This window comes from Pseudorca crassidens, chromosome 9 (assembly GCF_039906515.1).
Source record: "Pseudorca crassidens isolate mPseCra1 chromosome 9, mPseCra1.hap1, whole genome shotgun sequence".
Classification (NCBI taxonomy): domain Eukaryota; kingdom Metazoa; phylum Chordata; class Mammalia; order Artiodactyla; family Delphinidae; genus Pseudorca; species Pseudorca crassidens.
The window spans coordinates 5749042-5763041 of NC_090304.1; the positions used below are offsets into that span (position 1 = coordinate 5749042).

The 14000-nt window shown below is 61.0% G+C and overlaps 1 protein-coding gene and 1 long non-coding RNA gene across 6 annotated transcripts in view; one reads left to right on the forward strand and one right to left on the reverse strand.

Annotated features, from left to right (window-relative positions):
* Nucleotides 1–1506: 1506 nt before the first annotated feature.
* The window catches only part of LOC137229907 (uncharacterized), a 47937-nt gene continuing 35443 nt past the window's right edge, over nt 1507–14000 (reverse strand). For 2 of the 3 annotated variants that reach the window (XR_010945902.1, XR_010945903.1), the window contains 2 exons: nt 13323–13520; nt 1507–2015 (listed from right to left, as the gene is read on the reverse strand). This is a non-coding gene — a long non-coding RNA (uncharacterized lncRNA). The remainder of the gene's footprint in view (nt 2016–13322; nt 13521–14000) is intronic. The other variant, XR_010945904.1, reaches the window with a different exon arrangement.
* Nucleotides 2664–12587, forward strand: CLCF1 (cardiotrophin like cytokine factor 1). Of its 3 annotated transcripts, XM_067748112.1 has the most exons (4): nt 2664–2875; nt 8305–8337; nt 9131–9297; nt 11143–12587. In XM_067748112.1, exons 1-4 carry the CDS (start codon nt 2860–2862, stop codon nt 11635–11637), a joined length of 711 nt encoding a protein of 236 aa, XP_067604213.1. In that variant the 5' UTR covers nt 2664–2859; the 3' UTR covers nt 11638–12587. The 3 variants fall into 3 exon arrangements, with proteins under 3 accessions (XP_067604213.1, XP_067604214.1, XP_067604215.1); XM_067748113.1 differs by lacking the exon at nt 8305–8337 and having other exon boundaries at nt 2668–2875; XM_067748114.1 differs by lacking the exons at nt 2664–2875; nt 8305–8337 and adding an exon at nt 3882–4134.

A 14000-nucleotide genomic window follows, 5' to 3' on the forward strand; every position in this document is an offset into this window, starting at 1 on the left:
CTCGCTGCTCTGCTTCTCCCTTCTCCCCGCAACTCCCTCAGCCCAGCCCACTTTGGGATTTGGCAGAATAAAGGCACAGTCTTTTTTCTAGCCCCTACCCCAAACCAACTGGCAGCTCCTAGCCTGCTGCCTTTGCCCAGACAGAGGGGCAGAGGGGCACTGGCAGCTTGGAGACGGAGTTGATTTTCCCTTTGGCAGTGGGGAAGATGGGGGAGGGGAGAGGCTTGCCCCCCACCCCCCACCCCGTCCCCGCCAGGTGAGGGGAGAGGGCAGGGATGCAAGTCCAGACAAGAGGCAGAGGGAGAACACGACTTCCCCAGCTTGTAGGGTCACGGCATCAAGCCCGGGGCGGTGTGGAAAGCCAGTTGTCCCTGCACCCAGCTGGCCTGGGTCCCCACTTCAGAGCTGCAGCCCTCGGTTCCTGCAGACCGAGGCTCTCTCTCTCGATTCCCGAGGTGAACATTTGCTGGCGGGGGTGAGGGCATGGGAAGCTTTCCTCCCCTTCCACTGCAGTCTGCTCCTCTTTGTGTCTCCTGCCCCGTCCCTTCTTTTCTCCCTCCTCTTCCCTCAGCCCCCCCTTCCTTCGGCTCCCCTCTCCCTCTTTCCCCTTTCTCCCCTGGCCCCTCCTCCTCTCCCGTGTTGGGGCCGCTTTCTCCCTGACTCAGCAAGGTGCTTTATAAGGTGCTGAGGGGCTCAGCCAAATCCAAACCACATTGTCTGTGCAGACACTCTCCACAAGGAGCAGGCTGCACACCAGGGGAGAAGGACTTGAGAGGCTCCCTTCTCCCCCTCCCGCTCCCCTTCCTTCTGTGGCTCCCTCCCTCTGGAAGGGTGGCTGCTAGGGGACCTCCTGGCCAGCCTCAGTGCCAGTCACCCCCTGGGCATCTGCCTCCTTGACCTTGGCCTGGGCATCAGAAGATCTTTGGGCTCACTGGCCAAGAATGTCATTGAAACTCCACAGCATTCTGGCTGGGGGAGGGGTGGGCAGGAGGCCCCCCCCCAGCACTTTTGCAAAGGGCCCTTCCAAGGCAGGTTTCATCAGAGCTGCTCCTGACGCCCCAGAAAATCCCCTGCCCCCAACCCCCCGCCAGCTCCCCTTTCTCAGCTCATTTTCTCCTCGTTTAGGAAATGAAAGAAAGCGGAAAAAAAAACCCCAAAACAAACCCAACAACAAAGTCTGTCCCACTCCAGTGAGGTAATTGAAAACAAACTTCTTCCCCACCCCCCCACCCCCCCATCCCAGTTCTCGAAGTGCAGAAAAGGGAAGAGCTACCCTGGGAACCCAGCGCTGGTCATGCCCACGCTGCCTGCTCTGACCCACAGGCTGCAGGGGCTATGGCAGGGTGGGCAGGGTGTCCTTCCTTCTCCGGTCGGGGGGGAGGGGGGACCCAGGGCAGGAGTGGTGAGCACAGGCTCCGATGCTATTCCAGAGAGGAATCACCTCTCAGGTCTGGCCCACCACCTCTCCCTCCTTGAAACAGCAAATAAACAACAACAAAAGCAACGTATTACCAAGTGATTTAATTGGCGGTCCGGTTCTAGAGCACTCAAGCCTTGGAGACCAAGTGACCGTCCCCCAAGAAAAGTCACAGAGTGGGGATGTCTGCAGGCCTCCAGATGAGAGCTGTTTCCTTTGCACGCTCTTTGGCAGCCCTCTGTACAGGGAGGAAGGGAGACCCTCCAGGGAGGGTCTGGGCTACGGGTCCCCTAGGAATCCCGCCCCGGCAAGTCCCAACCCAGGCCTGAGGGAAGGACGCAGGGAGAGCACTCCACACTCAAGACCACCCCCACCCCAGCACCGGAAAAAACCTACAACCCAAACCCCAAAGGCAGGAGATGGCCAAATGGCTTCTTGGGGAAGCATTTCACAAGTGGGGACTCTTGGTCTGTCCATCGCCTTGAATTCGAGCGGTCCCGCTGAGTCACCCCTGAAGCCTCTGGTGTTGAAACTGGTCCGGTGCCTCGTGCTGATTAATGAATTACAAATCCCCCACCCATGAGCACTCTCCTGGCGGCTGGGAAGAAGAATGAAGAACCCTGTGAACTTGAGGGAAAAACCCTCAGCCAAGTGCCCTCTTCTCTCCTCCACGCTGGGCAGTGGGCCTGTGTTGCCCTCTTCTTGCCCCCCACGGGGCATTGTGAGCCGGTTAGTCACCTGCCCCAGCCCCGGAGCCTCGCTTAGCCTCAGCTTTTGGAAATGGGACAGGCGGCGGGACAATAGGCAAGGGGGGCGGTCAGCCCAGACAAAGGGCAGCAGGAAAAACACCATCACTTGCTTCGAAGCCAGCTCGCTGGCATTTGGGAGGATGTGTCATTGCATTTACTCAGGGGGAGGGGGAGGGGAGGGAAGGTTAGAGACTTGGAGGCAGAGGTAGGGTGAGAGCTGGGACCCCGCCGGGCAGGGGGCAGGCGCCCCGGGCCGACACCGAGGGAGAAGAAAAGGAGAGGCCGGCTCACTCCCCTGGCTCTTGGGAGTTTGCAGAAGCACTGATGCCCTCCCGCCCCCTCCCCCAGGGAGGCCCAGGGTGGTACCGCCGCAGCCTCGCCTCACCTCACCCCCCCTCGGTGTTGTGGGAGGGAGAGGAGCCCCAGAAGCCCTCCCTTCCCTCCTCCCCCCTCCTCCCCCCACCCCGGGGAGGGCCGCTACAATTTGTGGTTACAGCTTTACACGTCAGAAAAAAAAAGTTTGCAGAATGTCCCACACCGAAAAAAAAAAAAAATCCGAAACCGAGCGAAAAAAACCTGCGAGTGGGCCTGGCGGATGGGATTATTAAAGCTTCGCCGGAGCCGCGGCTCGCCCTCCCACTCCGCCAGCCTCCGGGAGAGGAGCCGCGCCCGGCCCGCCCGGCCCCCAGCCCCATGGACCTCCGAGCAGGTAGGAGCCAGGCGTCCGAGGCCCCGGCCCCCGCCCCCGCCCGGGAGCCGCGAGATCCGGTTCCAGTCCTTCCCCCTGGGAGTCCCGAGCCGGGGCCCGGCCGGGGAGCCGGGCGCTGCCCCCGTCCGCGGGGCTCGGGCCAGGGGAGGCACGGCCGGGCGCCTTCGAGAGGGGCCGGGCGGGGACGCGGCATTCCTTGAGTCCGCTCGGCGGGGAGCCCCGGCGGCCCGCAGACCTGGGAGGCGGCCACCTGGAGCCCGGCGAGGCGGGGTCGCGGGATCCCGGAGGAGAGAGCCCCGCGCAAAAGTCGGGGAGAGCGCGTCCGAGGCGGGAGCGGGGCTGCGGGAGGGAGACGCGGCGCGCGGGGAGAAGGGGGCCGGGAGAGGAAGAGGGAGGGAGGGAGGGAGGCACGGGGAGCCCGAGGCCGGGCCGGCGGGAGGCGAGGAGAGGAGAGGCCGACACCTCGGGCCGCGCCGCTCTCCCTCCCCGGCCCGCCGGGAGGGGAGGGCGGGAAGGAGGGCGGGCGAGAGTAGAGAGGAGGGCGGAGGGCAGAGCGGAGCCTGGCTGGTCCGGGCCGGGCCGCGGGAGTCGCGGCTTCCTCGCTGCGCGCCGCGCGGCCGGAGCCCACCATGCTGCCCGCAGCGGGGGAGCCGGCGGCAGGTAGGGGCCGGGCGGCGGGGCGGGAGGCGGCAGCGAGCCCCCCGGGCCGGCCCGCCGTGGCCTGGGAGTGATTAGTGCGGGGGGCGGGCGCAGCCCGGCCGGACCGGGCAGGAAAGTCTGTCACCGGCCGGGGAGCTGAGGCAGCGGCCGCTCGGCCCCGGCAGCCCGCGGGAGGGCGGGCGGGCGGGCAGGGCAGGGAATTGACGCGCGGGAAAGGGCAGCGGCCCGGCCGAGCCCGGAGCCCGGCGCCCCGGACCCCGCCCCCGCCCCCGCCGCCGGGAAGGGAGAGACCGGGCGGGAGCGGGCCGGGGGCGGGGCCGGGGGCGCGGGGGCCACACAGGGGGAAGGCGCCGCCGCTTCGGGGAGGGGGCCGGGAGCGAGAGGTCACCGCCGAGGGTGAGGGTCGGCCGAGTTCTCGGGCCGAGCCCCTCGAGGGAAACCCCAAGTCCCCGGGCCTCGCCAGAGTGCCCTCATCCCTGCTCTCCCTACCTTCCTTCCCAGCAACTCCACACTGCGCTCCAGAAGCCCTCCCCAGACTCCCAATCCCAGAGGACGCGTCCCTGTTTCCTCCTGCGCCCGGCGTGGCCCTCCCCGCTGGGGTAGGAGGGAGCTGCCAGGAGGGGAGGGGGCTGGAGGCTTGGCTCGGCAGGAGCGGTCCGAGCCTCGGAGAGAGGCTGTGGGTGCAGGCACTGGACCCACTCCTCTGTCAGGCGCTCTCTGACCCTGACCCATACAGGCTGACACCTCTGAGCTTTCACTGTCCCCACGGACCCCCTCCCGGCTCCAGGAGCACACAACTGTTCCCCCCGCCCCCGCCGTAGGACACAGGGATACATCCCCCTGACAGATCAGACCCATTCCCCCCACTGGCTCAGACACCCTCGCTGCCCTGGAGCCAGGCACTCAACCAGGGGAGGAAACGGGCATCAGGCAGAGGTGGCAGCAACTGTCACCCAGCCGCCCCAGAAGTCTCTCCTCCCAACTGATGTAATGGCTCCCTCTCCCCCTGCCAGAGCCCTGCGCTGGGCCCGTTCACACTTCTGCACACCACCCCTCTGCACCAGCTACTCCATTAGTGACACTTCACATTCCTCCCCACAATCCCACCTGCCTATTCACACCCTGGCTCCTGCAGGCTCCCTCTGAGCCCCTCCCATACCCGCTGGATAACAACACCTTTTCAAGCACACCTACACAATTGCCGGACTCTTTCCTTCATGTTGCCCCTGTGCCTGCCTTCTGCTGGCTGCCCAGCTCCCCGGCTCCACCCAGGGTCCTCTTGCAGCACCATCCGGACCCTCTGGCTCCAACAAAAGCCCAACTCCTGGGTGGGAATGGACTCCACAAGGCTGGAAGGCTGGCCCGCCCATCTGTTTCTTTCCCTGGGCCTCAGTTTCTTCTGTCATTTAGGCTGGACGAGAAGGGCAGGGAGGGGGCTGCTGATGAGCACAGCAGAGGTGGAGCATCACGTGGTCTGGAATTTCACACGCACAGTGTAACCCCTTCACACAAGCCCAGTCACCGGATGAGCTGGTGACAAAGTGAGGTCTCCTCACTTCTGGGCCCGTGTGTACCCACTCACTAAGCCGATTCTCAGTTGCCTGGGGGATAGGGAACCAAGGAGAGGATGGAAGGGAGAGAAGGAACAGAGGGGAGGGCAGCCAGCCTAGAGGACAAGGAAAGATGGGCTGTTTCTTTGGGCCCTTCCCTGAGAAGGGGGGCTGGGAGGTGACCCCCAGGGCCATTTCCTGGATCTCACACCACAGTGGACCCACCACCCCCTAAACCACTCGTCCCCTCAGTGCACCTCAACAGACCCCTCCAAGGTCACCAGGATGCCAGTCCTGGTCTGGCCTTTCCTCTGGCTCCCACATTCAGCCCAGCACCTCTGGAGCTCTGCGATGCCTCCCCGGCTCCTACCTGTTAGGCTGATGGCTCTTAGCCACCAATCCCAGGTGCACGGTCTCCTGGCTGACCTGTCCTACCCACCCTGACTACCCTGGCGTATTTGCACTGCTGAGCACCCTACCTTCACTGCGTGAGGTCAGACTGGGGGAGACAGGCTGAGGGGGCAGCTGCCTAAACATGCGTATACGGGTATGCCTGCCTGTGTAGCCGTGTCAGGGTGGCCATGCGCTTGCATGGGCTGAGTGTGTGTGTGTGTGTGTGTGTGTGTGTGTGTGTGTTCATGAGGGGGGGCCTCGGTTCCCAGGGCCCAGGGATCTGGATGGAATTAGGGGCTGGCCCGGGCGGGGGCCAGGATGGGGGGTGGGGGGGCCGCAGCAGGAAACGTGAGCTGCTCTCATTAGCTCCTCACGTGCTCAGCTGGATTTATAAACACAGGGGAAGACGGGATGTAAACAATCAGTGGGCAGCAGCCAGAGGCAGAGCTGGGGCGGGGGCTGGGCGGGGGGCCAGGACTCCGGGAGGGGGCCCAGGAATCAGCCCCCGGTGGCCGGTCCACCTGCACACCACGAGCCTGGAGAGGGCTTCAGGATGCCCACTGGGCTTGCCCTCCTAGGAACACAGGCAAGTGGCGAGCTGTGCTGAGTTCCAGTGCTCACGGCTAAACCACAGGTGTTCCCTGCCCCGGAAGGCTTTCAGTTCTGCTGCTTAAGATATGGGACATCTTGCCCAGAGTGGAGGCTGTCCTAATGGAGTGTAGAGCCCTGTCACCTTACTCCTCTCCTGGCCTCTTCTCCCTCTGGATTTCTGAGGCTCCTTCCCTCTTTCTGGTTCTCTCCATGGGTCAATCCCGAAGCTCCTTCAGCTTCCCCCCCCCGCCCCCCCCAGCCTTCAGTGACACAGTTACCTCAGAACTGAAATATTCCTGGAAACACCGGCCTTGTCTGGTTAATTTCACGAGCCGTTTTTCTGCCCAGATGACTTCGTTCTTGTTTTTGCAAAGGCTTCTCCCCCTGCTGTCCCTGTATAGGGAGCCAATCCTCCCCAGGGATGTCCCGCAGGGCCCAGAAGGGGAGGGGGCAAACAAGGCCCAGAGCTGGGTTCCTGACCCCCCCTACCCCCCCGCACCACCGTGGGCCAGGCAGAGCCCAGTCCCAGAACTCTGGCTAGCAAGGCTGCCCGGAGCAGGGTGTGGGGTAAAGAGGCGAGCCTAGTGCTCAACTGCTGCTTCAGCTGGGACCCTCGGCCTTGCCACTAACTGCGAGAAGAGACCAGGCTCAATCCTGAAAGCTACCTCAAGGCTGCAAGGACTGCTGCCCACCTCAGCAGGTCTCCAGCCTCTGAAACTAACCCCACATTGTACCCAAAGGATCCTGGAGGTGACTCAGCCAGATAGCCAGGCTGAAGGCAGCAGAGGAGAAGGGCCTGGAATTGTGTTGGGATGTGAAGAACGGAGAATAGGAAGGAACTCAGAGAGTCAGCAAGAGCTAGGGGTGGAAAGGAAGAATGAGGAAGGGACCGTTTGGGAGGGAAGCCACAGGCTACAGATGGGGAAGAGGAGAAGGGGAGCCTGTCTCCCCAGGGAGCAGTTATGAGCCTGATCCTGCTTTCTGTCCTAAAACACACATGGATGGGGCGCACACTCACTCACACACACACACACACACACACACACACACACACACCCTAGAACCAAGGGCCCTCCACCCGAGAGGGCAGGGTTCCTGAGACTAGTGGCAGCCCTGCTACTGCATTCTGTCAGTGAAGCCAGCCAGGAAAGCATCTGAGAGTCAGGACTGAGCAGCTGCGCCATTGCCAAAGTTCCCACCTGAGCCCTGCACTCTCAGAGACATTCCATAGAGTGTGACTCCTAAACCCCTCCTCGTTTGTAACCCTCTCTAAAGCCCCGACCCAGTGTTATGACTAAGTCTGAACCTACCGAGTCTTAATACTTTCTTAACTCCACACTTATCTTAAGTACAATCAAATTGTTAAACCCCCATCCAACTTATTTCTATCAAAGCAACGTATGTCATTGTAGAAAATTTGACAGTATATAATGTAAACTATACGGGGTTTTTTTGTTGTTTGTTTTTTGTTTTGTGGTACGCGGGCCTCTCACTGTTGTGGCCTCTCCCGTTGCGGAGCAACAGGCTCCAGACGCGCAGGCTCAGCGGCCATGGCTCACGGGCCCAGCCGCTCCACGGCATGTGGGATCTTCCTGGACCGGGGCACGAACCCGTGTCCCCTGCATCGGCAGACGGACTCTCAACCACTGCGCCACCAGGGAAGCCCTATAATGTAAACTAGAAGAAAGAAACCACTCGTGATCTCACACCTACCCAAGCTCAAAGCCCAAACTAGCCCTACTCTTGCTGACAGGCCATGCATCACCCCATCTGACAGCTAAATCAACAAATTCACAAACCTTAGCCCCAGCCAACCCTCTGCCTGCCCAGACCTAACCACATCCCCCAGCTGGACTCAAACCTCAACCACACTCAGTCAGCCAAATCCCAATAAACTAACCTGAAGCTTTGAAAGGAACCCAGTCCGTAAACCTAACCTAGCTCAATGCCAATTATAGCCTTATTCTACCCTAACCCTCATTGCCACTGCCAGTCCCAATGCCCACTGACACCTGGCCTAGTGCTCTTGACCTTGGACCTCACCTAAAAGCTGGGAAAGTCATGTTTCCCAACTGCCTAGTCTGTCCTCACAGCATTGACCCCCTGGCCTCTGGTATCCTGCGGGGCCCAAACCCTCCAGCACCATCATCAGACAAGCCCTACTCGGCAGATACATCATATTCTCTCTCTCTCTCTCTCTCTCTCCCCTCCCCCTGCCCCCTCTCTTCGCTGCAGGCAGATCACCGCAGATCACCGGGTCTCATTCAGGTCACACTTTTCCCCATCCAATACCCTAGAGGAGAATGGGGCAGATCTCCACGCTGCAGCCAGCCTCTCAGAGTGACACTAAATCTCCTTCAGTCTAAGTCGACCCTACACTTTCCACACCCGGGAATCAAATCCCAGAATGTACCCACCACCGCCTGCCGGAGCCAGCCCCGTGTCCTTCAGCCCGCCCCTGGTGGTCCACAGCTCCACCTTGCCTCTGACCCTGGTGGTTTGACCCTATGTCCTGCCTCTGGCTCAACTCCCACTCCTGGCCGCCTCTGGGGCGCCCCTCTCAGGGCTGACTTCTCTCAGTTTGAAGCTCTGACACGTGCTGTTTCCCAACCCCTTGGCTCCCCCTAAGCTGCAGTGGGACCCGGAGGGTGGGAGAGGAGGCCGAGGTACACCTGGAACCTGGGAATACTGATCCTGATCCGCAGTCCCTTGGCCTGGTCCCCCATGTACACACACACACACACACACACACACGCACGCACATGCACACACACACGTACGCATGTCGGCACACATAGCGACTTAGCTGACGCACAAATACTCTCCAGTACCTCCTGGTAGACACACAGGCCAAGTCCTCTTCCTCAGACACATACATGCCTCCGTGCACACACTTTCTCAGGCCAGGAACACTCCCCTCTTCCACTCCCCACACCTCCCATCTGGTGGTCCACCCTCACCCCCTCCCAGCCTATGGTGGGGACAGACACCTGAGGGGCTGCTAGCTAGCTTCCTTGACCGGGCCGGGCCACCCTCACGCGTCTCGCCGTCTTGTCCACAGGGGACTCGTGGGGGATGCTCGCGTGCCTGTGCACCGTGCTCTGGCACCTCCCTGCAGTGCCAGCCCTCAACCGCACAGGGGACCCGGGGCCTGGCCCGTCCATCCAGAAAACCTATGACCTCACCCGCTACCTGGAGCACCAGCTCCGCAGCTTGGCTGGGACCTATGTGAGTATCCAGGGCAGCTCAGGGGCTGGGAGTTGGGTGAAGAATGGGAGTGGGGGAAGAGAGGCCCACCGGTGGGGGTCCTGGTGAATGATGGGGTGATGGGGAGGGCCTGTCCCCGCCCTTCCCTCTTAGGGAGGGTGCCCCTCCTCCCCATCCCTGGCCCCAGGACTAGGCATGTGGGCAGGCCTCGCACCCGCCTTGGCCCCTCGCCCTGCTGGCTGCCGGCCCAGCCGCCCGCCTCCCCCTGGGGGCCGGGGAAGTCTCCTCTGTTTACACCGTGTTGTGGTGTCTCTCGCGCACGGGTGGGGCTGGGTGGGGATGGAGGGGCCCCACCTCCCGTGCCTGTGTTCCAGCTCGTCTCTGCCCCAGACCTGGGGCCCTGCAGCTCTGGACCCATGGGCCTCCCTTCTGTCTGCCTCTCCCATCCTAGCTGGGCCTCCTAGGGGGGACTTGGGGGAAGGGGGCTGCAGGGAACCCAGGCCAGGAGTGGCAGGGGGTTCAGGGTGCAGTTGGACCCTGTGCCATAAGGATCTGGGGGCGGTCCAGAGGTGCTCAGAGAGCCCAGGAGGGAAGGCAGGAGGGTCAGGGTTCCGAGGACCGTGGGGAACTGGCCCCTCTTCCCGTGTTCCTCTTCCACATCCCAGACCCTACTTTGGAGCCAGGGAAAGAAAGGGGAGGAGGGTGGCGGGGGGAGCTGGCTCCGGCCCCAGGATACACCGAGGAAATGAGTTTGTCTCTGTGCTTGTCAGCGTGGGAACCTCCCCCGGGCCCTTGCCTATCCCAGGCCTCGCCCCTCGCTTCTCCCTTTCTCTCCCAGCTGAACCATCTCCCTCGCCCTTTCCCGGGGCCCCAGGCCTCTCCCCGGAGGCTTGGCAAGGCTCTCTCCTCTTCCCCAGACTGTCCTCGATACCCTTCCTCCTGCCCAACTTTTGAGATGGCCTCACTTTCTTCCTTCTGCCGCCTCGCGCCTATGAGCGCTTCTTTGGGGGCTTAGTGAGTACCTTGTCCCCTGCCCTTCAGCTGGTGGACCATGCGTGCCAAGGGGCAAAGGCAGCTCGGATGGTCATGAGCCCCTCTGCCTTTCCACCCAGGGCAGCTTGGATGCTCACGGGCCCCTCTGCCTTTCCACCCGCTCTTCCCTCTCTGGTTTCCCGTCCAGAAAACCTTTGCTTGACTGCTACCCCCCTAGCTCCCGACCCTTTTTCTCCCCGGGCTGCCAAATCTCTTGAAGGAGTGGTCTGCAGCCTCTGCCTCCACTTCCTCTCCACCCACTCACTCCTTAACCCCCTGCAATCTGGCTTCGAGGCCACTGGAACGGTTCTCTCCAAGGTCGTCAGGCACCTCCTTCTTGCCAAACCCAATGGCATTTCTAAGGTTCATTCTCCTCGCTCTGTTTTGCAGCCCCACTGCTGAGCGTTGCTGCCTTCTTGAACTCCTCTCCTTGGCTCTGACTCTCCTGGTCCACCTTCACCTCTGCAGCCTGGCCTCCTGGGTCCTCATGGCTCCTCTTCCTCTCTCTCCCAACCCCCACAGTGGGCGCTCTCCCAAGGCTGGTACTCTCAGCCAATCAGCGCGTCCTTCCTGAGTTTCTCCTGCGTGTTATTCTCTTTCTGCACTTCTCCATAGGAGAGCTCATCACCCCCATTGCTTCAACTGTCACCTCCATGCAAATGACTTCCCCAGAGAAACTTAGGGGAGGCCCGAGAACAGAGAGGCCTAGCGTGGAGGTGGGGCCCGTGTCAGGGGACACAGGAAATAGCAGCTTTGGGGGCAGGTATCTCCCGGCAGGCAGGCGGGCTGGCTTCTCCGCCCCTCTCCCTCCCCATCGCCCTCTCCTTTTCACAGCTGAACTACCTGGGCCCCCCTTTCAACGAGCCTGACTTCAACCCACCTCGGCTCGGGGCGGAGACTCTGCCCAGGGCCACTGTCAACCTGGAGGTGTGGCGAAGCCTCAACGACAGACTGCGGCTGACCCAGAACTACGAGGCCTACAGCCACCTCCTGTGCTACCTGCGTGGCCTCAACCGCCAGGCCGCCACGGCTGAGCTGCGCCGCAGCCTGGCCCACTTCTGCACCAGCCTCCAGGGCCTGCTGGGCAGCATCGCGGGTGTCATGGCAGCTCTGGGCTACCCGCTGCCCCAGCCTCTGCCCGGGACTGAGCCCACCTGGACGCCTGGCCCTGCCCACAGTGACTTCCTCCAGAAGATGGATGACTTCTGGCTGCTGAAGGAACTGCAGACCTGGCTGTGGCGCTCGGCCAAGGACTTCAACCGGCTCAAGAAGAAGATGCAGCCTCCGGCAGCCGCGGTCACCCTGCACCTGGAGGCCCATGGCTTCTGATCCCTGACCTTTACCACCGTCTCTTTCCCCTCCGCCTTCAAGCCCTGCTCCCACTCTGGGAGGGAGAAAGGCGTACACCAACACTTGTTGAGCCAGGAGACAGAAGCCATGAGCCTCTAGCCCTCCCTGGACTGGGAGGAGGGTGTGATGCAATAAGGCCCATCCCCTCCCCGCTTCCCTAAGTCCTACGGGTCTGGGGAAGAGGTGCAATAGGCCCCATCCCATTTCCACAGGACGTGATGCTCAAGGGAACCCACAATGGTTCAAGTTGGTGCAAGGCTCTCACAGCTTCCTGCTCCCTGCCAACCACTTGCCAGTGCCCACCCAGCCCCTCAAGTGGCACTGCCAGGAAGCGTGCCTGTAGGGCAAGGAGGGGGCCACCATCGCATGTGCCTTTCTGGGGTGAAGCCCTTTGGCTGCCCTGCTCTCCTTAGATGGGTGTTGCTCCCCTACCCCCAAATAACTCAATACATCCCATTCAGGAAACAAACACAGTGGCAAGTCCAAACAGGAAGAGATGGGATCAAAAATGGAAGAGGTGGGATCTGCATTGGAGGTAATACTGAAAGCAGAGGGGCAGGGACAGACTGGACCCAGGAGTCCCCAAGGCAGTCGGTGGCACAGGGTGGCAACCAAAAGGACATTGCCTTGAATTTTCTTGCCAGCCCCAGGGTGCCTCCAATCCGCCCCCTTTCCCAGGGTATCTGTGGGTTGCCCAGGATGGGGAGGGCAGCCATAGCCACAGCCACAGAACTTCCTGTAAGTTTACATTGCAGTAGCATTTCGGGGTGCGGGGGGCAGCTCCCCCAGGCCCTGCCCCCCAGCCCCACCCACTCATGACTCTAAGTTTGTTGTATTAATATTTATTTATTTGGAGATGTTATTTATTAGATGATATTTATTGCAGAATTTCTATTCTTGTATTAACAAATAAAATGCTTGCCCCAGAACTTCATCTCTTTGCTTGGCCTTGCCCCGCCCCCTGGCTCTCCTCATTGTTCTCCGGGCCTTCCCGCCTCCTCCCCACCACCCCCGCCCCGGCCCTACACCTGCTGGTGGAGGGCCAGAAGCCCAAGGGTTAGCTCAGGAGATGCCAAGAGCTGGGGAAGAGGCTCTCTCCCCTGTGTCCACTGGGAAGACATGAACACAGCAGACTCCACTGCTGCCCCTCCACCTACCCCTCCTCTAGTCCTCCCAAATATCTGTCTGTCGCTTACCTTCCTTCTCCCAGCCTTTGCTCGTCTACCTCACTCTGGCTTACTTTAGTGGTCTTATGGGTCTGTCCCCCTGCACAGCTGTCCTTCTGCCCTCCGGTGCTCTCTCCGAGCCCCGCGCATCTAGCCCTCAGCTTCCCCAGGACGCCCACCTGTGGCCGGCTGCCGGAGTCCCTCAGCAGTGACCCTCACGTTCTCAATACCTTCATCTCCCAGGGAGGGTGACAGACTGGGGCCAAGTATCAAGTCTCCGCTGTGACTCTACACTTTTCTCTCCAACATAAAACAGCCGATTAGGGGGAGAGAGAGAAACTCATATTGGACCGCGAGCAAACGGGACAGATGCTGTTTGAGGGATGACCTGAGATCAAATCCCAGGTCCGTAACCTACCAGCTGAGTGACCTTGAACAAATGATTTAAAGCTCTCTATTCTCCAGTTTCCCCATCTGTAAAATGGGAATAATCAATACCTTTATAAGAACGTTGGAAAGGAAAAGAGAAACAACGAAGGGAAGATGCTTGGCTGAGGCAGCGGCGGTCAGTAATCACAGATGACTGATGTCTGGCGTGTCGGGACGCTCTAGTGAAGAGCCACTGGGTAGATCGATGGGCTAACTGCTCCCAGGTAATACGGGGATACTTTACCAGGGCCTCCTGGAGACAGTGCCCTAAGCAAAGGAAGCAACAAATGATGGTGATGTCAATCAGTTGACAAATATTTTAAAGACCTAATTACTTGCCCATCACCGTGCTAACTGGTGTTGGAGAGCCTAAAGAAGTCCAAGGCTTGACTTGGCTCCTGCCCTTACAGAGCCTGCAGTCTCTCTGGGAAGAGAGCGAGCTTACCTGAGCTGATAAGAAACAAAAGCACGCTCACATGATGTGCACTGGGAGATAGTGACAAGTGCAGAGCCACCAGAAGAGGGGGAGCTGGGAGTGTAGGTGCAGGAGCGACAGGACCTGCTTGTGGGCGGGGTGAGCCAGGCTCTGCCGAAAGTCCCTGAGTCACCTGACCCAAGTTGGGGGGAACACATCCACCCAGAGGAGTCCAGGCAGAGATGGCTGCCCAGGTGTGGCCAGGGGCAGCTGCAGGCCCCACCACCAGCCTAACTAGATAGAAAGGAGAGGGCCTCTGGGCTGTCTCCATC